This window comes from Sus scrofa, chromosome 4 (assembly GCF_054392235.1).
Source record: "Sus scrofa isolate SSC_HxYL_T2T_F1_AM1 chromosome 4, Sscrofa_HxYL_maternal_Yorkshire_Landrace_v2.0, whole genome shotgun sequence".
NCBI lineage: Eukaryota > Metazoa > Chordata > Mammalia > Artiodactyla > Suidae > Sus > Sus scrofa.
The window spans coordinates 45,562,420-45,589,519 of NC_139386.1; the positions used below are offsets into that span (position 1 = coordinate 45,562,420).

General features: G+C 36.5%; 1 protein-coding gene and 1 pseudogene across 10 annotated transcripts in view; one reads left to right on the forward strand and one right to left on the reverse strand.

Moving 5' to 3' along the window:
• Positions 1 to 27,100, reverse strand: part of SLC26A7 (solute carrier family 26 member 7) — a 179,862-nt gene that overhangs the window by 62,586 nt on the left and 90,176 nt on the right. For 4 of the 10 annotated variants that reach the window (XM_085021076.1, XM_085021074.1, XM_085021075.1 and 1 more), the window contains exons 6-9: positions 16,652 to 16,804; positions 12,904 to 12,986; positions 9,069 to 9,216; positions 6,770 to 6,883 (exon numbers count right to left, since the gene is read on the reverse strand). In XM_085021076.1, coding sequence (XP_084877202.1) covers positions 6,770 to 6,883; positions 9,069 to 9,216; positions 12,904 to 12,986; positions 16,652 to 16,804 — 498 coding nt within the window. The remainder of the gene's footprint in view (positions 1 to 6,769; positions 6,884 to 9,068; positions 9,217 to 12,903; positions 12,987 to 16,651; positions 16,805 to 27,100) is intronic. The other 6 variants (XM_085021078.1, XM_085021079.1, XM_085021077.1 and 3 more) reach the window with 2 other exon arrangements.
• Positions 18,387 to 18,743, forward strand: LOC146403794 (V-type proton ATPase subunit G 1 pseudogene; annotated as a pseudogene).

Here is a 27,100-nt window from a genome sequence, read left to right on the forward strand (position 1 = left end):
GGGTGCTTGGGGTTATTAGATACAAACTATTGCCTTTGGAATGGATAAGCAATGAGATCCTGCTGTGTAGCACTGGGAAATATGTCTGGTCACTTACCATGGAGAATGATAATGTGAGAAAAAAGAATGTATACATATATATGTAAGTGAGTCACCATGCTGTACAGTAGAAAACTGACAAAGCACTGTAAACCAGATATAATGGAAAAAAAATAAAAATCACTACATATAAAAAAAAAGGAATAGAAGGCAGACATCAATAATATAATCACACTGATGAGTGTTTAATGTCCAATAGGGCTAAGATCTCTGAAGAAAAGAGTACAGTTGACCCAGAAGTGTCAGTGAGATCTGAAGGATGGAAGGAGCTAACATAGAGGGGAGAGAAGGCAGCCAGAGACAAAAGGAACAGGCACTGGAGCCCAGGAGGAAGGCAGAGCTGTGACTGAAGAGCTGAGAATAAGGTGGAAAACAGTCCAAGATGAGGCTGTAGAGGGAAACACTCGGTTTTGGCAGCATAAAGATTTGAATCCTTTATGTTTCTAAAAGTTGAGAGGTTTTAAGTCTTCTAAATTAATATACTGGGTTTAAGTCTAGTACCTAAGAGAGACAGAGCTATTTAAGGGATTTCTTTGTGAAGTTTTGTCACATAGAGAACTGGTTTCACAAATAACCTATTTAGAACAAAACTTTTAAGACATGGCTACATCCAAAAAAAATCAGAATACACATTCTTCTCAAATGCTTATGGAACATTCTCAAGAATCGACCACATATGGGGACACAAAGCTAACCTCAATAAATTTAGGAGCACAGAAATTATTTCAAGTATCTTCTCTGATCACAATGCCATGAAATTAGAAATCAACCATGGGAAAAGCAAAGAGAAAAAACCTACTACAGGGAGACTAAACAACATGCTACTAAAAAACCAATGGGTCAATGAGGAAATCAAGAAGGAAATTACAAACTACCTTGAAACAAATGATAATGAAGACACAACCTCTCAAAATCTATGGGATGCTGCGAAAGCAGTGCTCAGAGGGAAATTTATAGCAATACAGGCCTTTCTCAAAAAAGAAGAAAGATCCCAAATTGACAACTTAACCCTCCACCTAAACGAAATAGAAAAAGAAGAACAAAAAAGACCTAAAGTCAGTAGATGGAAGGAAATTATAAAGATCAAAGAAGAAATCAATAAAATAGAGACTCAAAAAACAATAGAGAAAATTAATAAAACCAAGAGCTGGTTCTTTGAAAACGTAAACAAAATTGACAAGCCCCTGGCCAGACTCACTAAAAAGAGGAGAGAAAGAACCCAAATAACCAAAATTATAAATGAAAAAGGAGACATCACAAAGGATACAGCAGAAATACAAAAAACCATAAAAGAATACTATGAACAACTATACAGCAACAAGTTTGACAATCTGGAAGAAATGGATGATTTTCTAGAATCTTACAGCCTGTCAAAACTGAATCAAGCAGAAACAGACCAACTGAACAGACCAATCACTACAAATGAAATTGAAGAGGTCATAAAATCACTCCCTACAAACAAAAGTCCAGGACCAGATGGCTTCACAGGTGAATTCTATCAAACATATAAAGAGGAATTGGTGCCCGTCCTCCTTAAACTCTTTCAAAAGGTTGAAGAAGAAGGAATACTCCCAAAGACATTCTATGAGGCCACCATCACGCTCATTCCAAAACCAGACAGAGACACCACCAAAAAAGAAAACTATTGGCCAATATCATTGATGAATATAGATGCAAAAATTCTCATCAAAATCTTAGCCAACCGAATCCAACAACATACCAAAAAAATTATACACCATGACCAGGTTGGGTTCATCCCAGGTTCACAAGGATGGTTCAACATACACAAATCAATCAGCATCATACACCACATTAACAAAAAAAAAGTCAAAAATCATATGATCACCTCCATAGATGCAGAAAAAGCATTTGACAAAGTTCAACATCCATTCATGATCAAGACCCTCGCCAAAGTGGGTATAGAGGGAACATTCCTGAACATAATCAAAGCCATTTATGATAAACCCACAGCAAATATAATCCTCAATGGGGAAAAACTGAAAGCCTTCTCACTCAAATCTGGAACAAGACAGGGATGCCCACTCTCACCACTGCTCTTCAACATCGTTTTGGAAGTCCTGGCCACAGCAATTAGACAAACAAAAGAAATAAAAGGCATCCATATAGGAAGAGAAGAGATCAAACTGTCACTGTATGCAGATGACATGATTCTATACCTAGAAAACCCTAAGGACTCAACCCCAAAACTACTTGAACCGATCAACAAATTAAGCAAAGTAGCAGGATATAAGATTAACATTCAGAAGTCAGTTGCATTTCTGTATACCAGCAATGAAACATTAGAAAAGGAATACAAAAATACGATACCTTTTAAAATTGTACCACACAAAATCAAATACCTCGGAATACACCTGACCAAAGAGGTAAAGGACCTATATGCCGAGAACTATAAAACCTTAATCAAAGAGATCAAAGAAGATGTAAAGAAATGGAAAGATATTCCATGTTCCTGGATTGGAAAAATCAATATTGTAAAAATGGCCATACTACCCAAAGCAATCTACAGATTCAATGCAATCCCTATCAAATTACCCATGACATTTTTCACAGAACTAGAACAAACAATCCAAACATTTATATGGAACCACAAAAGACCCAGAATCGCCAAAGCATCCTGAGAAACAAAAGCCAAGCTGGAGGCATAACTCTCCCAGACTTCAAGAAATACTACAAAGCCACAGTCATCAAAACAGTGTGGTGCTGGTATCAAAACAGGTAGACAGACCAATGGAACAGAATAGGGAACCCGGAAATAAACCCTGACACCTATGGTCAATTAATCTTTGACAAGGGAGGCAAGAACATCAAATGGGAAAAAGAAAGTCTATTCAGCAAGCATTGCTGGGAAACCTGGACAGCTGCATGCAAAGCAATGAAACTAGAACACACCCTCACACCATGCACAAAAATAAACTCCAAATGGCTGAAAGACTTAAATATACGACAGGACACCATCAAACTCCTAGAAGAAAACATAGGCAAAACACTCTCTGACATCAACATCATGAATATTTTCTCAGGTCAGTCTCCCAAAGCAATAGAAATTAGAGCAAAAATAAACCCATGGGACCTCATCAAACTGACAAGCTTTTGCACAGCAAAGGAAACCAAAAAGAAAACAAAAAGACAACTTACAGAATGGGAGAAAAGAATTTCAAATGACGCAACCGACTAGGGCTTAATCTCTAGAATATATAAACAACTTATACAACCCAACAGCAAAAAAGCCAATCAATCAATGGAAAAATGGGCAAAAGACCTGAATAGACATTTCTCCAAAGAAGATACACAGTTGTCCGGCAAACACATGAGAAAATGCTCAACATCGCTGATTATAAGAGAAATGTAAATCAAAACTACCGTGAGATACCACCTCACACCAGTCAGAATGGCCATCATTAATAAATCCACTAATAACAAGTGCTGGAGGGGGTGTGGAGAAAAGGGAACCCTCCTGCACTGTTGGTGGGAATGTAAACTGGTACACCCATTATGGAGAACAGTTTGGAGATACCTTAGAAATCTATACATAGAACTTCCATATGACCCTGCAATCCCACTCTTGGGCATCTATCCGGACATAACTCTACTTAAAAGAGACACATGCACCCGCATGTTCATTGCAGCACTCTTCACAATAGCCAAGACATGGAAACAACCCAAATGTCCATCGACAGATGATTGGATTCAGAAGAAGTGGTATATATACACAATGGAATATTACTCAGCCATAAAAAAGGATGACATAGTGCCATTTGCAGCAACATGGATGGAACTACAGAATCTCACCCTGAGTGAAATGAGCCAGAAAGACAAAGACAAACACCATATGATATCACTTATAACTGGAATCTAATATCCAGCACAAATGAACATCTCCTCAGAAGAGAAAATCATGGACTTGGAGAAGAGACTTGTGGCTGCCTGATGGGAGGGAGAGGGAGTGGGAGGGATCGGGAGCTTGGGCATATCAGACACAACTTAGAATAGGTTTACAAGGAGATCCTGCTGAGTAGCATTGAGAACTTTGTCTGGATACTCATGTTGCAACAGAACAAAGGGTGGGGGAAAAAATGTAATTGTAATGTATACATGTAAGGATAACTTGATCCCCTTGCTGTACAGTGGGAAAATAAATAAATAAATAAATAAATAAATAAATAAAAGACATGGCTTACACAATGTCTTCTTCAAATCATATCAGCTCTAAGTTATGCCCACATAAACCTAATTCTTGCAATGCTACAATGACTACCATGGGAAATCATCCTCGATTTGGGTATGCACATTAATCAGATTCCTTCTCTGTGCAATTTAGTGGGAATTGAACAGATCTGCAACAATCTCAACAAGCAGGAGCTTTGGTTCCCTGATCTAGTGTTTTGTTAGCTACCTTTCATTTCTTCTGAAGTCTGACGAATAGAATACCATAAAGAAAATAACTCTTAAATGAAAAGTTCTTAGAAAAGACCTGTTCTAATCATTCAAACAAGCACGTAGCCTCCAGAGTAGAGAAAAGAAGGGTGCCTTTCCATATCTACCCTATTAGGTGAAGAAATTTATAATCAGCACAAATGAAAAAAATCTCAGATTTAAAAATAACTGTGTGTTTCCTCAATGTATTCTCTCTTTTAGATAGTCAAGAGTGAACATTAAAAAGCTAAATCAGATGGTTTTGTTATTACTAAAATAGTATTAGCAGTGATTAGATGAGCCCAAGGAAACACCACAGATGAACAACATTCAAGATGAAACACCTCATGGATTCTATTCCAAATTTCTCAGTCCATGTTATAGATGAAGACACTACCTTGCTGAAGATCACCAACAAGTTAGAAAGTCATCTTGGACTAGAAACTGCCTTGCTGCATCCCAATCAAGCCAGGATGTTTTAAAATTAAATGTTAACCAGAAAGTTCTGAAAATAATTAATTATGAAAATGCTTAATAAAATCTGTAAGCATTATCATTGGAGATACATTTATGGTGTTCAGACATTGTGCTAAATAAGCAGGTATCAATTCAATCTTTATAACAAATACTTTAATAGCCAAGTCCATTTAGGCTAGAAAGGTCAAGTTACTTGTGAAAAGTCACCCAATCACTAGTGTTGGAGCTAGAACAAAAATCCAGGCTCTGAATCCATGCCCTTAAGACTCATTATCCTTATCTGGCCTGAACATGATGAGAGGACATCTAATACACTCATCTTTGTAAGAAACTAAATGGAAACTACTATAGAATCCTAGATTTTTATAGATAGAAGAGTCTTCAGATTAAAGGATGATGCTTGAGTACACTATGAATTAAACATTTAGATTTAGATTGCAACTATTTGAGTTTGCAAAAATGTTTCTGCCAATACACATGATGAATCTATACTTTAAATCACTGAGGAAAAATCAATCAAACTGCCATGTAAAATGATGCTGAATGAAAATTTCACATCTTAGCTAATGAGTTGTGGCAATTTTTTGTCAAATTATTATACATTCAAAATTCCATGGTACACTCATGAATAGTTTTATTAGTTAGTTTTATGCTATATTTTAATGGCTATTTGCCCATCTTTCTGTTGCCACTTTCCCCCAAGGTCAAGAACTATATCTTTTTCAAATTTATTCTTCTGCAACACCTGCGCCAAAAGGACATAATACAAGGTAGTCTCCTTATAAATGTTTAATTATCACATAAAATGTCTTACGAATTTTCATTCAATTCTAATTTTAAATAAATGTGAATTGTTTTAATTTCTTAAATTGATATATACATAAATTTTCTTGTATAGAACAGTGGTTAAGACTGCAAGATTTGGAATAAATTTATCTGGGTTCAAATCCCAGCTCTGCCTCTCATTAGCTCTGTGGCCTAAGTAAGTTAGTTTAACCCACTCTTCCTCAATTTTGTCATGTGGGAATTTAGGGTAATAATTATATCTGCTTCATAGAATTGTCTAAAAGATTAAATGAGTACATTTATATAAAAAATATGACAGACAATGTGTGGCTATAACTCAATATATGCTTCCACCAATACCACCACCATCACCATCATCACGGAGACATCTTCATTACCATCATTATCATCTTTCAAGTACCTAGCATAATACTTGGTATACAGCAGGCTCTCAAAAGTCAAATTGCTTTCAGTTCCTAAAAATATATAATTGTGTCTTTAAACCAAAATGTGCACAGATATCTCATTATTCATTTACATACCTGTAAATTTATGTAGACATAAATGTCAGTGCCAAGGACTGATTTTGCATATAGCTGATTTCATTTTATTTAAAGGAAGCAAATAAAAATTTTTAAATTTCAAATTGTCTGGTTAGAGTAGCAAAAAGTGCAGAGGTACCACTAGAGGGAGCTTCGGTTCAAAGCTTTACAATAAAGCTGCCATTAATACCAGATTTTTTTTTTTTTTTTTTTTTTTTTTTTTTTTTTTTTTTTTTTTTTTTTTTTGTCATTCAGCTTCTGGAAGGATCATTCATAAGAAAGAAAAGAGATACACTCCTTGAAACTAGTTTAAAAAACTGTAGAAGCAGGAATATTCTCAGGACTTTAGAGAGTAACTTATTCTTCCAATTCTTCAAGACGGAGCGCAAAGGCCCATCAATTCTTTTGATCCTGCTGAATAGCAAAGTTACCTGTGTCTTTGCTCCCGTGCTATACAGGCCAGCAGTCCTTCCCATGGCAGCAGCACTCGGTATGCAGAAGAAAAATGAAGGAATCACATTGCTGAGACCATGAGCCAAAAACTCCTACAGGATTGATAACAGGAGAATATATGATTTCTTAAGCAAAATTAACTTTTAGAGACCAAGGTAAAATGTCATAGGATGAGACTTATTTGTATTCTATTTCAGTTCTCTCCATTGGTTGTAATTTAATCATTATTTTTAAAATAGCTAGTATTTATTGAGGGCTTACAATGAGCCAGAAATTGTTCTAGGCACTTTATTCATTTAATCCTTATAACAACCTTATAGGGAAGTACAAGGTATTTATTGTATCTGTTGCCAAATTCCCTTTTAAATCACTACAATCAAGGCTTTTGTTCCCACCATTCCACCAATGACCTCCGAAATGCTAAATCCAATTACCTGAACTGAAAGTGGCATTTGACACAGTTGCTCATTTCCTCTTCCTTAAAGGCTCTTTCTAGCCCCTGCTAGGTCCTCTCACCCTTTTGGTATTCTCCTGCCTCCCTAGCCACCACTTCCCACTATCCTTTGTGGCTCCTCCTCAAACAACACAAATATTGGACCACTTCTCCCTCTAATCTTGGCTACCCAAATACACCCTGACAGCTCCCGAATTAATGTCTCCAGCCTAGACCACTCTTCTGAGCTTCAGACTGAACCTGCTACTCAGCATTTTCATTTGGATGGTTAACAAGTATCCCAAACTTAACTAATCAGGTTATTGCTTTACACATTCTCACCTTGGTCCTCCTACATCCTTCCCCATCTCAAGTTCCTGTTGTTTTGGCTGCAAGTTTTAGAGATGGTCTTAACTTCCCCTTTTCCCGTATGGCATTCACATCCAATCCAGAATCTATCCACTTCTCAACTCCTTCATTACTGCATCCTGGTCCAAGTCATCAACTGTCACTTGGATTATTAAAAAGCCTCCTAGTATTTTTCTGCTTCTGCTATTACCAGTAAATAACAGACAAATATCCCTGCCTTCACAGACTGGTGTTCTAGGGAGATAATGCTGACAATAAACAAGAGTAATATGGAAAGTAAAGCAGAGAAGGCAGTGGAAAATTTTGGAGTTTAGGATTTTAGCTTACCAAGCCTCTCTGAGAAGGGAACATCTGAATAAAGAAGGCATGGAGCTACCTAGGGGTACAAATTTCCTGGAAAAGGGAACAGCAAGTGTAAATATTCTGAGCCAGAACCACAGTTAGGTGGCTCAAGGAAAAACAAAGCAGTAAGTTCAGCCACAACAAAATATAAAATAAATATAAGAACATAGAGGAAAAGGGCTGGTGCCAAGGTGGGGTAGGGCCTTACAAGCCTTTGTAAAAGGATTTTAACCTGTGTATTTTGGGAAGACAGTGGGAGGATGTGAGATAAGGAAAGACATGTCTAGCATATAGTATTGTATCTATTGTTCCTAGACCAGTGCCTGGTATACAGTAGGGCTCAGTACATATCTGTTGAGTGAATAAATCTGCCTTTTTACAGAACTCAAAACTGGGGCAAATAAATAATTTTAGATATAAAAAATATATTATATCTAATAATATATTTATTTAGATATAAATAATTATATATTATATAATTATATCTAATAATATATTTATTTAGATATAAATAATTTGGCATTCTGTTTTTTTTGTTTGTTTGATGTTTATTTTGTTTTTGTTTTTGTTTTTTTAGGGCTGCACCTGTAGCATATGGAGGTTCCCAGTCTAGGGGTTGGATCAGAGCTGTAGCTGCCATCCTACACCACAGACACAGCAACGCAGGATCCAGGGTGCATTTGCGACCTACACCATGGCTCACAGTAATGCTGGATCCTTAACCTATAAGCGAGACCAGGGACTGAACACACATCTTCATGGAATGGGAACTCCTACTTTTGCATCCTTTCATTTTTCTAAGAGTAACATTAGAATTCCTTGTATTTTGAAATCCATAATTTTTAAACGTCAGCATTCAGTGATAAATATATTTAGATTCTCTCCTAAAAACAAATCAAAGAGAACAAGATGTCCTCCTCTAAAAATAAGTGTATTATAAACTAATTCATGAAATTCAGATTTCCACATTTCTATGAATGACTTGTAGACTTTGTTTTGTTCTACCCATTCTTGTTATATACCTAGGAAAGTTTTATTTATCATAATTTCAACACTTTTGGGATCTGAGAGTACACTATACAATTACGCAATAGCTGTGGAGAAGTGTGGAGAGGGGTTGGGGTATACTCTACCTGATTGTCATCAATTGAATATTTGAATTTTTTGGCAGATCCTTGGGCAAGAGCCAGTGAGGCCACATAACCTACAAGTGCCACTCCAAAAGCTTCAGTGATTACTGCAGAGAGGACATTCATTGGAGGAGCTTTAGGTGGAGGAATTCTATGGAAAGAAAGACCATACTGAAGTCATCAAATTTCATGTAATTTTTGTGAAAACTTGCAGTGAATTCAATTGTGGTAACTACAAGAGTTTACACAGAATATGTGAAACACCCCCGAGAAAACCAAGTTGCCTTGTCTTTAGAAGCCTTTTGTTTTCAATGTTATTTGGCAGAACAGCAAATCAAAGAATACCACAGGGATAGCTCCATGCATTTAACTGGTATTTACTCCCAGGGAATTCAGGTTACAGCACAGAAACTCTGACTCAACAAAAATGTCCTGTATCAGAATAAAAGCAAATCTGGAGCATTCTGTCATTTGAATCTTTTCCAAACGTTTATTTGGCTGGTATTAAAAACTGTGTTTCCTGCCTTGAATACCACAGTATTGTATGCAAACACTAGTTTATTGTGAGCTACAATTCCCGAGCTAATCCTGAAACTTGCCATTAAGTCCATAATCTTAATTATGTTTTTACTTGATCCTTTCACAGTACACTTAACTATTGTTAAAACAGAGACAACAGGAGTTCCCGTCGTGGCACAGTGGAAATGAATCCAACTAGGAATCGTGAGGTTGCGGGTTCAATCCCTGGCCTTGATAAGTGGGTTAAGGATCCAGAGTTGCTGTGAGCTGTGGTGTGGGTCACAGACATGGCTTGGATCTGTGGGTGTGGAGTAGGCTGGCAGCTGTAGTTCTGATTAGACCCCTGGCCTGGAAACCTCCATATACAGCAGGTGCAGCCCTCAAAGGACAAAAGTCAAAAAAAAAAAAAAAAAAAAAAAAAAGAGAGACAACAGACCCTAAATGGAGTCATTTGTGCTAAGCCTCATGTAAGCAAATAAGCAAATGAAAATTAACACCTAATTACTGTAGTTTCAACCTCCCCCAGGAATGTAACTTTAACCAATCAATCTAGAATTACCTGGTCAGCACTAGTGACGTAATTTGCCCTTCTGTCCCCCATAGGAAGATGACGTTGCCTGAAACAATCCACTCTTTGTTGAAAACTTCCTTTTCCTGCCCTCTTCTGACCATAAAAGCCTTTTATTTTCTACAGCTCTTCAGAACTCCATTTGATCTGCTAAGTGGGATGCTGCTCAATTCAGGATTCATTGAAGAAAGCCAATAAGACCTTAAAAAATGGGAATTCCCATTGGCTCAGCAGTAATGAACCCAACTATGTCTATGAGGAGGCAGGTGTGATCCCTTGCTTCATTCAGTGGGTTAAGAACCCGGCATTGCTGTGAGCTGTGGTGTATGTCACAGATGCTCTCAGACCCCACATTGCTGTGGCTGGGGCATAGGACAACAGCTGCAGCTCAAATTTGACCCCTGGCCTGGGAACCTCTATTTTGGGCTTTGACCCTATTCATCATATGTTAGGAAATAGATATATAAAGGCTCCATCTACCCTCTGTTGTGAAAATAGGACCACAGTTAGCTGTCTCTCAATTTAAAATATTTCTTTCAACTAATATCAGCCATTGTCTTATTATCTGTTGAAAACCACTTGAGCCAAAGTACCATTTTTATTTATTCCTGATGATGCTTTGTGACACTGAAACTCCCATCTTAAAAAAACCTTTCTGGGCAAAAATGGGAAGACAATTCATGTTGATTTAATATTGAGCATATAAATTGAATGCTCAGCACTTTCACTGTTGTAGTATTATTTAATTCTCCCCACAATCCCCATACCAAGGGCCATTAATGCATTGTACGGAAGAGAAAACATTTTGAGAAAGTTACATAATGTATCTAAATCACAAACTGAGTATCTAAAAGTAATATTATATATATATAAATATATATATATATATTTGACTTAACTTTGCTGTTTGCCTAAAATTAACACAGATTTGTAAGTCAACTATATTCCAATAATTTTTAAAAAATAACAAAGTAAGTGGTAGAGCTGGAATTCTACCTCAGCTCCATTTCTTTTCAGTGCTATGCTCTTTCTATAATTCTTTAAGAGGATGAATCTGGAAAGGTTACTCAAAATAAAGAGGAATTAGACTGGATGGAGGAGAAACATGATTTTCTTTACCCACTTACCTAAGTTTATCCTCAAGTCAAATTGATTTGTACCATTACAAGCTCTAAGATATATGATATATAAAAGTGCTACCATTTCAAAGGATAAGAACTTTTGTTTCATGAAATTGAGCATGTCTAATTATTAATAATGATCAACTAACCTAGAGAAAAAACAACAATAACAACAGACTTTCAAAGGTGGGAAAGTAGACAAAGCTTTAGAAAACTCAAGTTGATTCAGGTAATCACTCTTACCCTATATCTGCATTAAAGGCTAAAGATAGGATTTTTTTTTTTTTTTTCCTATTTCTTTGGGCCGCTCCCGCGGCATATGGAGGTTCCCAGGCTAGGGGTCAAATCGGAGCTGTAGCCACTGGCCTACGCCAGAGCCACAGCAATGCAGGATCCGAGCCGTGTCTGCAACCTACACCACAGCTCACGGCAACGCCAGATCATTAACCCACTGAGCAAGGGCAGGGACCGAACCCGCAACCTCATGCTTCCTAGTCGGATTCGTTAACCACTGCACCACGACGGGAACTCCCGAGATAGGAATTTTTTAAATTATCTTTTCAATTATCTGAGAATTTTTCAAACCTTGGGACAGGAAGATAAAAATATATAGGACTCAACAGCTCTAAATTTGCTCCAAATTTATAAATATTGATGTATAGTACAGGCCATTAAAAGGGAATAACCCGGAGTTCCTGTTGCGGCTCAGTGGTTAATGAACCTGACTAGGATCCATTAGAATACAGGTTTGATCCCTGGTCTCACTCAATGTGTTAGGTATCTGGCGTTGCTATGAGCTGTGGTGTAGGCTGCAGAGGTGGCTTGGATCCAGCATTGCTGTGGCTGTGGCATAGGCCAGAAGCTACAGCTCTGATTCAACACCTAGCTGCAGGTGAGGCCCCCAAAAAGAAAAAAAAAGTCCTAAAGGAGTTTCCATTGTGGCTCAACAGGTTAAGAACCCCACTGTTGTCTCTGTGAGGATGCAGGTTTGATCCCTGTCCTTGCTCAGTGTCAAGGATTCAGCATTGCCACAAGTTGCAATGTAGGTCAACCCCTGGCCTGGGAACTTCCAAATACTGCAGGTGTGGCTGTAAAAAGAAAGAAAAAAAAAATAGTCCCAAGAATATGTGAGTATAATAGGGAAGACTAAATCCTAGAGCATGACTCTAATTTGGAAATCCAAACTCTCCTTTGTTTTTCAAATAATATACATGTAGTTTCCAAATCTTTTGCCTGAGGCTATGCTAGATAAAATAGTTACCAACATCCAAGTAATAGGTATGCAGGGTTTTTTTATCGTAAATTGTTTGTTCCTATCATTGTAAAATAGAAATTAATTGGAATTTTGTCCCATACAGAGACTTTGGAAGAAATGAAATCCATACCCATCTACCCCCAGTCACTTTCTTCATCAAAAACAAACACACAAGAAGGAAGGAAGGAAGGAAGGAAGGAAGGAAACAAGTCAATAAGAAATCAGAAAAACAAGAAATCAGAAAAACAAGAAATCAGAAAGAAAGAAAGAAAGAGAGAGAGAGGGAGGGAGGGAGGGAGGGAGGAAGGAAGAGAGAGAGAGAAAGAGAGGGAGGGAGAAAAGGAAGAAAGACGAAAAAAGAAAGGACTACATTACCCTTTTGGAATATGACCAACTACTTCTAATCCATATATGTTTTCCATATTGGTACAATAACAAGTAAATGATGCAGTGATAATCTGTGTGGTTCCATTTAAAAAAAGAAAAAAGAAAAAAGAAAATTATTCCTGGTCTTTCAAACATCTTAAAACTATTTTTAAAAGTAAACATTGTTCACATGTCCCATTATTATCGAGTAATATAGCAACTGACAGATTTCTTTTAAACTAAGAAAATTTTTAGAATAAAAATCTCTCTGAGATTTGAGAGCACTTAATTTGCAGTCTCAAAAATTAAATGGCATTCCAATAATATGACTTTCTTTATATCCTTCCCAATTGTGTCAACCCAATTATGTTTGATTTTGAAAGGGAGCAGAACAGACGTGTGTGTGTGTGTGTGTTTGTACAGATACCACAGTCCAATCTAAATACTTTTATCTTGTGACATAAAAGAATGTTTTATAACACAGCAGGTTTTCCCTCCATGGCAGCAACCACCCAAGAGTTTAAGATATTGCATCAATATTCCTAATGTAGGTTAGTGATCAATGATGATTTATAGTTTCCTTGAATAATTTTGAATTTTGAGGTTTTACTATTTCTTGAAGTAAAATACTCTAGTTAATAACATGCTAAACTCAATACTTTTGAAATTACCGTCCTGAACTCTCAGGTGCCTGATCCTCTTTTTTATATGATACATAAATGTTATATATAACAACAAGACCATGTGTTCTATGCAAGTATCTTTAAAATGTATGTTCAGAATTCAGCTTAGCATTTGTTTTATTAGCCAAACCATCTTCATGTTTTCCATCCATTTTCACATTCTCTTTTCACTCTTCTGATAATTTAATAGGTACTGGAAATTTCACACAGTTATTGTATCAGTTTGGAACTGTTTATATACTATAATTTTTGTTAAAAAGGGACATACTAAACACCTATTTAAAGTAAAGTTTTACCATATACATGGTCAGAAAAAAGATATGACAAAATAACACTAGCAAAATAAGGAATAGCTAACAATTAGTGCCCAATAATCCTATTTTGAATGGATTTTTTCCTGTGATTTCTGTTCTCTGTGATGATATTTAACTGAATTTATAGATTTTTTTAAACATCAAATAGACTTAAAAGGCAAAAGAGCCTTTGAGGATTTTTTAAGGCAACAAAACTGTTAAAATTTATGAGTATTATTATATAATATTATTTTCTAGACAGCAGTAGTTAGAATTTTCAGAAGTATTAATGTATTCAAAAATTTCTAAGTCTCTCTCTCTCTCTCTCTCTCTCTCTCTCTCTCTCTATATATATATATATATATATATATATATATATATATTTGCCTTCTCAGGGCCACAGCCACAGCATATGGAAGTTCCCAGGCGAGGGGTCGAATCAGAGCTATAGTCGCTGTCTAGCCCACAGACACAGCAACGAAAGATCTGAGCCGCATCTATGACCTATACCGCAGCTCACGCAATGTCAGGTACCTAAACCACCCATGTCAAACCTGCGTCCTCATGGATACTAGTCAGGTTCCTTACTGTTGAGCCACAATAGGCACCCCAATAAATTTTAATTGTTAACAATTTTCATGACACATTTTTTAATCAGTCAGAAAAAAAACTGTGAGCTATAAAAGGTAAAATACTATAGCCAGAAGATGCTAGATCCTCTTTGAAAATGAAAGAATTTGTGTTGTTCAGTATACATGGCCAATATTAAAATTATGTAACCTAAGTCACTACCCTGGTCTTTCAGAAGGTGTCTTACTTCCTCATTGTATTTCTGTCACATAATTAAGCTTCCTTTATCAGTCAAAAAGATTAGTCCCACTTCAATATTATTTCAATACTATATGTGTATTATGCTGGCACTGCCCCTAGCCTTGGGAGAGGAGACCCAGGCTCAGACAAGCCCAGGGCATTAGAGGGTTATAATCTGGCCCTCATCCAACAGTAACTCTCCCCACAAAATGAGTTTGGTACCCAACTCAAACCTGTGCCCTTATTTCTGGACCACACCCTGAACCCTTAAGAATCTATAATTTCCTGCCCAAATGGCTCCAAATCCACTTCCAGAATACATCCTTCCAATGTGACACAAGGGAAGGCCAAAGGACAGTTATGTTGGTAGAAAAGTGGGGATGTGTTTGGAGCTTGGACACTGGGACAAGGGTATTCACATATATACATATGAATCCTTTTGTAGGTGGGATAGTGCTGGAGTAGGACAAGACAAGTCAGGCCCAGGGACCAGCTTTCCCCTTACTGCCACATTCTGGCAGAACTCAAAGGAACAAGAGAATTCTCTATTTCAACCTGCCTTTCAAGGTTATCACTAAGGTGTTTTAGTCAATCTAGGGAAAACGGAACCTGTTTTATTTAACATTTTTGATCTATAACTCTTAAGTATTTGGGCCCACATTAGTACTTTTGCCTTGGGTCTTGCAAATATCAGGGAAACACTCCATATCCCTTTTGGAGTTTCCATTATGGCTCAGTGGTTAATGAACCTGACAAGTATCCATGAGGATGCAGGTTCAATCCCTGGCCTCACTCAGTGTGTTAAGTATCTGGCATTGCCATGAGCTGTGGTATAGGTCACAGATATGCCTCAAATCCTGTGTTGCTGTGGCTCTGGTGCAGTCCTAACCCCTAGCCTGGCAATTTCCATATGCTGCAGGTGTGGCCCTTAAAAAAAAAGAAGAAGAAGGACTACCTTTTATTTTTTGGTACGGGCAATTTTCACTATTTTTGCACTGAATAAGTAACTTTTATTCAGTATTGAATAAAACAAGTTCAAGTTCAAACACAAACACACATATTATATAAATCACGTTATATCTATCTATATATAGATATGGATATCTATTATGCAGAAACAATTCATATACCTCAGAGACAGTTTTCAATATGCTAGCCTTGTACATCTATATAAACCTACACTATTTCAACAGTAGGAAGGGATATTTCACTAGGTGAAATTATTTGGATACAACTTGTCATATACATGTATAACCTAAAGACCATTAAAAACTAAAGCTAATTAATAATAAGTTAGTTAGTAGACTGTGGTTGTCTTAACATTTCACTTTCAATATAAGGCTTTGTTTAGTTAAGAGTTCTCAATTGAGCCTCTTAAAATTTCAAAATGCATTTATTAATTCCATAAGCCTTAGGAGCAAAGTACAATTTATTGCTTTGCCAACTATGACAACAACAAAATTTCTTAAAAGAATCAGCCCTGGTCAGTGAAAATCATGAGTTTCCTTTCAGTAAAAGCAAAATTAGGTCAGTAAAAAAATGTTAATAAATCTACCAATTAGGACATTTGTCAATTGATAATATTTCTATGCATCATACAGATGCCATATCAGTAAGATGTGGTATCAATTTTTTTTGCTTTAAGGAGAATCATGCCAGGTATCTTTTGAGACTCATCCTTAGAAATGTCTCTTATTTAAAATCTTAGTCTATATGTTCTTTTATATAGCTAAAAAAAAATACAAGCATATGAGAAATGTTGTGAAAACTGAAAACACGTGTGCCTCCTTTTTTAAATTATTGACTCAAAATATTTCCTGTTTTTACATTAGTGTATAGCCACGCAAATTAGCCCTGCTTTAATGAGAGACAGAAACAGCTGTGGGTTACTGTAGACAACATAGCCTCTGCAGGTTACCCACAACTGCAAGAGTTGCAGGGCAGAATGCTATATGCTGATTTCAAACTTACCAAAACTAAGTCAACAGGAAGGACAATTTTAATTTTTCTTTTAAACTGTTCATTCAGCTCTTTAACCAGAACAAGCACCACGATGCTCAGCAAGGATAAGAGCAGTGCTTCCAGTCTCACAGATTTGATGTTTTCAAAGACATATGCATAAATCTATAGTAATGAGGAAAAATAAAAACAAAATTCAGGGTCACCCAAAATCAAAATCTGGCCCACAGATGAACTCAGTGATGTTTTGCAAAATATAGCTGAAGGGGTGGGAAATGGAATGGTGGGATGTAGAAGGGCATTTAGGTGCAAGCTATAATCCATTTACACTAGTACAAAATTGCTTTGCCCTTGATTCTGACATCAAACTTGATGTTTTCTCTGCCCTATGTAAGGATACTACTACACTTCCAGTTCCTTCTCAGACGCTTCAGTGGGCAGAGATGCTAAAACTCATTAGCTCCATGCAAAGTCATGATTAAGAGCAGTGAAGGAACCACAGATTCCCCTGAACCCTACTCTTCCTCAAACCCCAGAATCAAATGTATACACATACTTTAAATACCTATGGCTATATCTGGAAGTTAACAGATCTGGGTAAAGGGATGTTTGTGTTTATCTGTATCTTTCAAATTTTCTTTTCCAAAGATATATCATTTGTGTAATTTTAAAAGATCTTAAATAGGCCTTAAATGCTTATCTTCAAAATGTCCCTTAAGTCCTCCATCTCTTGGAACATCTGATTTTTATAAACTCATTTCTATTTATCCACAGCAAATTTATTAAGTCTAGTTTCAAGTGATAAAAACTAGTTTTTACTTTAGCACACAGGCTATTGTTGCAGTAGCTAAACTTGTTGACATTCTTTGTCCTCTCTTTTAGCACCTCAAAGATAATTTGACCACAACTAAATAACTAGGTTAAAATACTATAAGACAATGGATCAAAATAACTTATATAGATTATGTTCCTTATCATCTTGTAAAATTCTGCTCAGTAAGTTTTCCTCAGGGATCAGATGCATATTTGGTATAGATAAGGTGCATCAGGCTTTCCAAACATGGATTCTATATGGTGAACATTATCATCAGCTCTGTAACTCTTTTAAACAAAGGCACCATACTCAGTTTAAAACGCAGCCTTGTTGGGTGAAAGGGATCAGGGTAATGTAAAATTCAGAATCTCCTCTGTACACAGAGTTTAGGAAAAAAAAAAAAACTGGTTGTGTAATCAGACACATTAAGGAATAATTGGGGTCAGATAGCTTTATTTGTTACCTTTTTCACAGCATTCTATTTTGTTCCACACTACCTGGAAAGAAAACCAGATACCACAATATTGTGGTTATCTGAGGTGCAGACATTTTTCCTCTCTGTCTCTCTCTGTTATGGATAATAGGTTTTCACAGAATTCCTGGAGCAAGTTAGGAAGCAGGTTCTACTTTTCATAGCTATGCTCTCAAGGCCCAGGACAAAAATCCAAAATGCTACTCAATGAAATATATTCCATAGGGGATAAGGTTAGAGGGATGTCAAGAAAACTTTGTCCAAATACATAGCTTTCTGATGATTTATCATACTTCCAAATAAAATTGAGAATACCACTCAGATTTGTCAAGAACAACAACAACAACAACAAATCCAAACATTTTAAAACATTTAGAGGATTATTTCTTCTGTTTTATCCATGGTATTGAAAGTATGCCAGGACAGAGGCCACTCCCTAGTGCCTCATAGTTGCTGCTGCCATGGCTAGTCAGTCACAGGGCATCCAGCAGCTGCTCCAGGCAGAGAAGCCAGCTGCCAAGAAGGTGTCCGAGGCCCGCAAGCGAAATAACCGAAGGCTGAAGTAGGCCAAAGAAGAAGCCCAGGCTAAAATTGAACAGTACTGCCTGCAGTGGGAGAAGGAGTTCAAGGCCATGGAAGCTGCGGCTCTGGGATCCCACAGTAGCTGCAGCACCAAAGTGGAGAAGGATACCCAGGAAAAGACGACCATCCTCCAGACCTAATTCCAGCAGAACAGGGATGAAGTCCTTGATAACCTCTTGGCCTTTGTCTGTGGCATTCTGCTGGAAATCCATGAAAACTACCATATAAATGGATAGGGGAAGAAGGAAAAAGCCTGTTCCATGAATTGGCATTTTAGATGCCTTCATGGAATATGAGGCTTTCATAAGGCTTGAGTTATATTCTTGTGAAAAGGCATTAAATTATTTCTGTATAATATATCATAGGGCACTTCACTTTTTGCAGATAACAAATCTAACTTCTTCATACAAACTTAGAGCTTATCCAAATATTTATCATTTTACTCCATATTTTTAGGAAATTTAATGTGTATACGCTGTCTGTTTTCATATGCCTTTTCACTCAAGCAGCATATATATATCAATACTGACTTTTTCTTTCTTATAGTTTTTTTTTTAATTTTCTTAAGAAAGGAAGGGATTTAAAATTTTCCCCCTAAATCTTCCTTGAAGGTCAGGGGCTTTTATCTATGAAAAAGTAGGAAATAGTTATTTGCAACCTATGTGAAGCAGCAGCCAGCCTTAAAATTGTCTTTTCTGGCTAAGGGTTAGAACAATGGGTACTAGTATAATTGGGCTGCTTTTGGTTTTTCTTAATCAAAATTACTAGATAATAGAATTAAAGAACTTGTTACATACTATTACTTGGTGTACCAATACTATACTGATAAAAGTAGTCACTTATGATGGAGCATGATGATGTGAGAAAAAAGAATGTATACATGCATATGTAACTGGGTCACCATGTTGTACAGCAGAAAAAAATGTACTGCAGAAATAATAATTGATTACAATTTAAAAATTAATAAATAAAATTAGTAATATTAAAAAAAAGTAAAAAGAAAAAGTATGCCATGACAGTGTCTATATAAGAAAGGGGAGAAATATGAAAAATTCCCAAGCCATACCAAATTTGCTGTCATGTGCATTTTGAGAACATGTGTTTTTAGTAATAAAAATGACCACCCCAGAATGAAAGGAATGAGAAATGCCCCCAGGGTTTTTATTAAACTGTCTGTATTAAACTACAATTTGTAGAGCAAAGTATGTCTCACAAGACGCTCCAGAAGAACATGGGAGTGGGCAGGGGCTTGTTACAACAGCATGAAGAACACAATAGAAAAGTTGGTTGATGGGGAGTCATCCTAATGACTATCATGTGGACCCACGTGGAGAAGTCACAGCTAAAGCTGGCTTGTAGATGGGTGGCATATGGAAACAGAGACAGGGATAGGGACGTGAACACACACATGCACACATTTACATATGCTCACTTAATGTAGGTCTAGGCATCCTAAACACACTTTGACATTTCTCATTTCTAGTATAAATCCAGTCATTTGAGTATGCTATCACACACTGCACTTCAGTAGGTAAAAATTCCTGTTGAAGATCATCATTCACTTCCCAGACCTCAGAGAACCAAAGATGGTTTACATGGGTACAGATAAATAAGTCAACTATTACACCAGAACTGACCAATCTCTTTAATAGAATAGGAATCTAGCTCTTTTTGAGACTATACCGTTAATAATTCTTTAAACTGACTATTTTTATAATGATATAAAATGAAAAAATCAATGTGTATAAACAAATCCATTGTAAGATATTTCAAGGAATGAAAATAGCCTTTCTATCATATACATATATTACTTTTTATACATTTCTTTAGAGAGGATACTTTTTCTTAAAGGTGTAATTAAGTTAAAACGAGAGCCATTAGGGTGAGCCCTAATCCGATCTGACTGGTATCTTTACAAAAAGAAGAAATTAAAACATACAGGGAGACACCAGGGACGCGCATGCACAGGGCCTACCATGTAAAGAGGCACGAGGATGGTTACCTAGAAGCCAAGCAGAAAGGCCTCAGAGGAAACCCTCCTGCTGGCACTTTGATCTTTGACTTTCAGCCTTCAGAACTGAGAAAATAAATTTCTGTTTCTTAAGCCACCCAATCTAGAGCAGTTTGTCATGGCAATCCTAGCAATACAGAGGATGAAGGGACTCAGAGCTTTTGCCTTTGAAATTCCCCATATACTCTAGTACATTCCTTCTTCTTCAAGTTAACCAAGGTAGAAATATTTTTAAAACACAAAATGAAACTAAAAAGAAAGCTTTTAGAAACAGTGGCTAAATAAGTAGTACCATTAAGATACCAACTGATTAAGCATCCATCACAGATAAATAGGCAATATGGATAGCTATGCTAAGAATTTCAACTACAATGCCTAATGAAGGCAATATTTATTTATTCATTTATTTATTTTGTCTTTTTAGGACCACATTCGTGGCATATGGAGGTTCCCATGCCTTCATAGGGGTCGAATCAGAGCTGTAGCTGTTGGCCTACACCAGAGTCACAGCAATGCTGGATCCTTAGTCCACTGAGCGAGGCCAGGGATCAAACCTGCATCCTCATGGATACTAATCAGATTTGTTTCTTCTGAGCCATAACAGGAACTCTGAAGGCAATACCTAGAAGACATTTGTCAGAGCTAGAAAGGCCTTAGAAATCAACCAGTTGAATGTACTCATTCTATAGATGTCTAAACCAAGGCTCCACAGATTAGTAACTTATCTTAGGTGACCTGGCTTGTGAGTGACAGAGTCAAGACTGTGACACAGATTCTCTGAACCCTAGACTAACACATTCACCATTTTACCAGTACGTCACACAATATTCTCTTCTTTCAGTCCAGCAAATGATTTTCCCAAATTTCCCTGATGTTTCCTTTTCCACTTGGGATATATGGAGGGAAGATGCCACCGCTTTGAAGGGGAGACTATCATGGAGGATGGATTCTTTGATTTTGGTTGTTGGTGGGATTTGATGGCATCTGACTGCTTTTCAGACAAACAAGTTCTTTTCCCACACTCAGCCTTGGTCTATTTAACATCAGCAGCAGAATCACATCAATCCAAGGGAAGCAATAAAGCCTCCCAACTTGATTATAAAAAAACTGTGAGAACAGGGACCATGACTGTTCTCACAGTTTGGTAAAATTCTACTTGTATCTACACAGTATATTCATCCTAATTCCTTCTTTTCACCTCAAACGGAAAGGAATTTTTAAACTGTTCCTACCACAAACATATGGCAGGAGGGCAGACTGTGGTGGAAAAAGTGGTGGCGGTTGTTTAAACTTCATCATTTCCTAGAAGAGTGGAGGACTTAATATTTATGGGCACTCGGCTAGCCATCTTGTATGCGTGACTCATTTAATTTCCCAGTTACTGCAGGGTGAGCATTATCACTTCTCTTTCACTCTATCATACAAACTGCCTTCGATCACACTGACCAGTTTCCTTCATTAACACTGAGATTATACTCTTCACTAATTTGTTTGTCTCCTCCCATCCTACTTCACATCCCTCCTCAGCATTTCAGTAAAACTCCGTGGGAACAAGGATGTTATTTCTCAACTACAGGCTCAATGCCTATGAAGTAATTAAGTAATATTTGTTGAGTAAATCCATCATAGTGATTCTTGAATCAAGGATGTGTACTGATCTTTTCCCATTCAAATGCAGATTATTCTGTTGAATATTTCTCATTTTGAAACCTCATGTTTAGTTCAACTCACTCACTTTGCAGGTGAGGAGATAAAGTCTGCTGTGGGCCCGGCCTTTTGTTTTTAAGATAGCTTTCACATCCTTGGAGACTTTAAATAGGACCGCAATTGCCCAGGCATACACTTTCCCTGCCCCCGCATACAATTTCCCTGCCCCAACTTGCTTTCAACTTGATTATATTTGAATTCTGCCTCTAAGCAGATCTATATTCCTGCTTAGGGACTGCTAATAACATCTCTGATAATTCAAAAATTGATACTGATGCAAGTTCTCTCACATTTATAATATAATGATATGTACAGGTATGTCTCCTATAAACTTTGCCTACATATCATTATACCATTAAACATTTTAGAATGAGTACTGTTAAGACCAAGCTCCCCTAATCCTTTTACATTCCAAAGTAGCACACACAACCAGAAAAACAAGACTTCTATTAAATTTAAAGTTCAATCCAAGTCTGTTGGGCTCATGAGTACAGACACAGCCCCAAAAGGAAGAAAAAATTACATTCTATTATTTTTACATCATTATATGCAAATTTCTGAGCAATAACTACTTCTCACACTGAAATTTTTCTTTACTTTAAGGGATAAATTAAGTCTCCAACCAAAATGGGATCAAGGGGAAGTGCAGTAAGCTAACTTGCTAGAGTCAACATGGGTGCACAAAACTCACTTGGACTAAACTTACAACCAAGCATGCCAAGGCCCAAGTGGCATCCAGCCATCCCTTGTTTAGAAAACCAAGTTGAATTTGAGTTACTTCAGCAACTGGATTTTGTGGTGATGCATTTTTCAGTGAATTGTGGGGGACAGAGAGCTTGGCCCATGATAATTGAGTTGCTAAAATATTTGCCCTCTGATTTAGAATATTAAAATAACCTTTATTACAAATTCCCATATAATTGTTCTGTATCCAAATTAAACCCTCCACATTTTCTATCCCCTGTATCACTGATTGATTCCAGCTGCAGATGAACATTCCTTTTTTCTCCCCTTCAATTTATTCTGTCCATTTTTTAGGGTGTATTGAATGTCCCTACAATTCACAATAGAAATGTCAAAATAAATGCGGAGAAAATGTGGGCTTTCATAAACCACTAAAGCATGTTCTTGATTCAGAAATCTCAGAGGACCTATGCCTTCAGAGTGGATATGTTCTCCACATAGAAACCTTATTTGCACTTATTTAATTGTGATCTCATTCTCTATAAAAGAAAATGTTTCATTGGCTCTGACTTCCTTCTGACGTTTCTATCCCATTTTATTAACATTCTTGGTTCCTACTTCATAGCCTTCAGGGCTGTCCAAACTAGAAAAGTGCTGTGCTGGTACTTTAGGGATGTGAGTGGTAATGAAATTTCTTTAGAGTTCTGAAACTCAATTTTAAGGAAGGAAAGAAAAACTTCTGCAAAAGGTAGTTGAATATATTGCCAAACTTGCCTTGTGCTCTTGGGTTTAATGTATATCACTAGACATAATTATTTAGAAGAGTACTCATATAAAGCCATGCCAGTGAAAATAGCTTTGCCAAATTTATCATAGGCTGCTACAGGCTGAGACACTGGCACCATCTCAAAGAAACCCACATGTGCTAATATGAACTAGGAATTTTTGTAAGTTTTATTGTGCCTTTTGAAGAAAACATCCTTTCTAATAAAAAGATACATCATCATTTCTCAATGTTAAATACCATTTTTTTTTTTTTTTTGGTCTTTTTGCCTTTTCTAGGGCTGCTCTCACGGCATATGGAGGTTCCCAGGCTAGAGGTCTAATTGGAGCTGTAGCTGCTGCTGGTCTATGCCAGAGCCACAGCAATGCAGGATATGAGCTGCGTCTGCAACCTACACCACAGCTCATGTCAAGGCCAGATCCTTAATCTACTGAGCAAGGCCAGGGACCGAACCCACAACCTCATGGTTCCTCATCGGATTCATTAACCACTGCACCATGAAGGGAACTCCAAATACCAGTTTTTAATTGTGGAAAAGAATTAGCCTTTTCCCTCTTATCTGTGTGGGGAAGCAACTATCAGTCAAAAATGTCAGTTAGATAAAAGCTTTATTTGGTCTTGACCTGCTATCTTCCTTCTCTCTGGCTGCCCTCTCCAGCAGCTTTTAGGCCTCAAAAATTCTCGTAGTTAGACTTTTTCTCTAAATTTTGGTTTTATCAATCAGAGAATTTGCCATCTAATGAGTATTACAATAAATTTCAAGCTTTTTTTTTTTCTTTTTAAAAAAAATCTCTCAAAAAGGAACCCTTATACAGTGTTGGTGGGAATGTAAATTGATGCAGCCATAATGAAAAATAGTATGTAGGTTTCTCAAAAAACTAAAAATATAGCTACCATATGACCCAGCAATTCTAATCCTGGGTATTTATCCAAAAAAAAAAATGAAAATACTAATTTGAAAAGATACACCTACTTCAATTTCACAGAAGCACAGTTTAAATAGCCAAGATATGAAAGCAACCTACGTGTTCACCAATTTAGGTTGAATGGATAAAAGAAGATGTGATACCGTGGAATACTACTCAGCCATAAAAAATAACAAAAATTTGCCATTTGCAACAACATGGATTGACTTTGAGGATATTGTACTAAGTGAAATAAGTCAGAGAAAGACAAATACTGTATGATACCACTTATATATGGCATCTTAAAAAAAAAGCTAGTTAATATAACAAAATAGAAAAAAATTAATTTAAGAACAAGGGATAAAATGATTTGGAGTTCACTTTGTGGCTCAGCGGGTTAAGGACCCAACTAGGGTCCATGAGGATGAGGTTCCATTCCTGTCCTCACTCAGTGGGTTAAGGATCTGGTGTTGCCTTTAGCTATGGTGTATGTTCCAAACGTGGCTCAGATCCTGTGTGGCTATGACTGTGGCATCACAGGCAAACAGCTGCAGCTCTGATTCAACCCCTAGCCTGGGAACTTCCATATGCAGTAGGTTCAACTCCAAAAAGCAAAAAAATAATTATTTAACTAGTGAGCCAGGGTCCCAAGACAGAAGTGACTTGTAATATTATTGCTTCTGCTTATTTTTAAATTTATTTCAGAACTGTTTATAATTTATTAAATGAGTTGTATAACTGCTGGGAGGAGCAACTGAGCTGAATAGATGGACATATCTTAAAATAATCTAAAAAACATAGCATTTCTTTATTTCTGGTGACTAATCCTTACATTTATTTTTTAAAGTTTTATAAATTTTGGAATCATCTTTATTTATACTTTGTAAAACATATTTATACTTATTTATACATCTTTATTTATACTTTGTAAAAAGAGATATAACTTTGTTTTATTATTTAGATTTAATTGATTAAGTCCTCTAGAGAGGAAAAGCATTAGTATGTATTACTTACACAGTACTTGTTTAAAAACTCTTTAATTTGTTATATCCAACTATTCATTAGTAGTACAAAGATGATCACTTCTATTAAATGAACACTTATTATGTTCTAGGCATTTCATTTGGGGAAAGAATCCCAATACATATTTTTTATTTATAATGATTTTTATTTTTTCCATTAAAGCTGGTTTACAGTGTTCTGTCAATTTTCTACTTTACAGTAAGGTGACCCAGTTACACATACATGTATACATTCTTTTTTCTCAGTTATCATATTATTATAACCACTTTATAGAGCAGGTCACATAAAGATATTTGATTATTTAGTCTGAATTTGGGCATCTCTGATTCTAAAGTTCCTTTCTCTGTTGCCTCTTTCTAGGGAAAAAAAGAAGACAGAAAAATTGTCTACCTGATTGCATGGGCTATAATAAAATCACTAGAGCTAAAATTTCACTGAGAAAAAACTAATATTTACCCAATATATAACAGAAGAAGAATGTGCACAGAATATTCTGTGATAATATATATGGGAAAAGAATCTGAAAAAGAATGGATGTGTGTACACATATAACTGAATCACTTGTATAGCAGAAATTATCACAACACTTTAAATTAATAATAAAACTTTTTTAAAAAGAATGTGCAATACTTTGAATGCATTATGAAATATCCATAATTTTAAAAGAAATTTTTATTCAAAGTATATGAATTTAGAGACAAAATTTGAAGAACAAAGGGAAAAGTAAAACATTATATGTAAAGGAATTTAGGAAGACTAAATAAAAAGATGTATTAGACCTAATTCTATTCACTTTTTTTTTTAGAAATATAGGGAAGGTCGGGCATGATAGTATTCCAGCAGCTCCCTTTGCATATGAAGATCCCAGAAATGCTGGGGAAGACACTCAAAAGACCAGCAGAAAGCTTTAGTAGAGTTTAAAACTTCTAGGAGAACACCTCACACGAGGAAACTGGTTAATGGTTTTCAGCAAGAAGAGGAAGGGTGGCCTAAACACCTGTGCCTACTGGAGTTGGTAGCATGTGCTCTGCATTTCAGATGTAGAAAAGAGAGAAGTCTTTTTACCACTCAAAAAGTACGAAGAAAGACAAATATCACATGATAGTGGATATTAGTCTTTGGAATCTTATAAAATGACACAAATGAACTTATTTACAAACATAGAAAACAAACTTGTGGTTACCAAAGAGGGAAGGGAGCTGCCTTTACTTTGTCTTGTTCTGTCTCTATGCTGCCTTCAGCTCTCCTCTTTCACTTCCCACATAAATGACCCAGGGGAAAGTTCAGATTTACACTATCATCATCAGATTCTTTTTCAGCCTAGCTATACCAAAACACACCTTGCAAATGCCCCAGTGTAACCTATGCATGATGCAAAATTATTTCTTAATCTAATGCTCAGATTGCAATTTTTGACTTTGCAATATCAGCATTAATTTTGAAACCTTGGCAAAGAACCAACACACCATTCCAATCCAG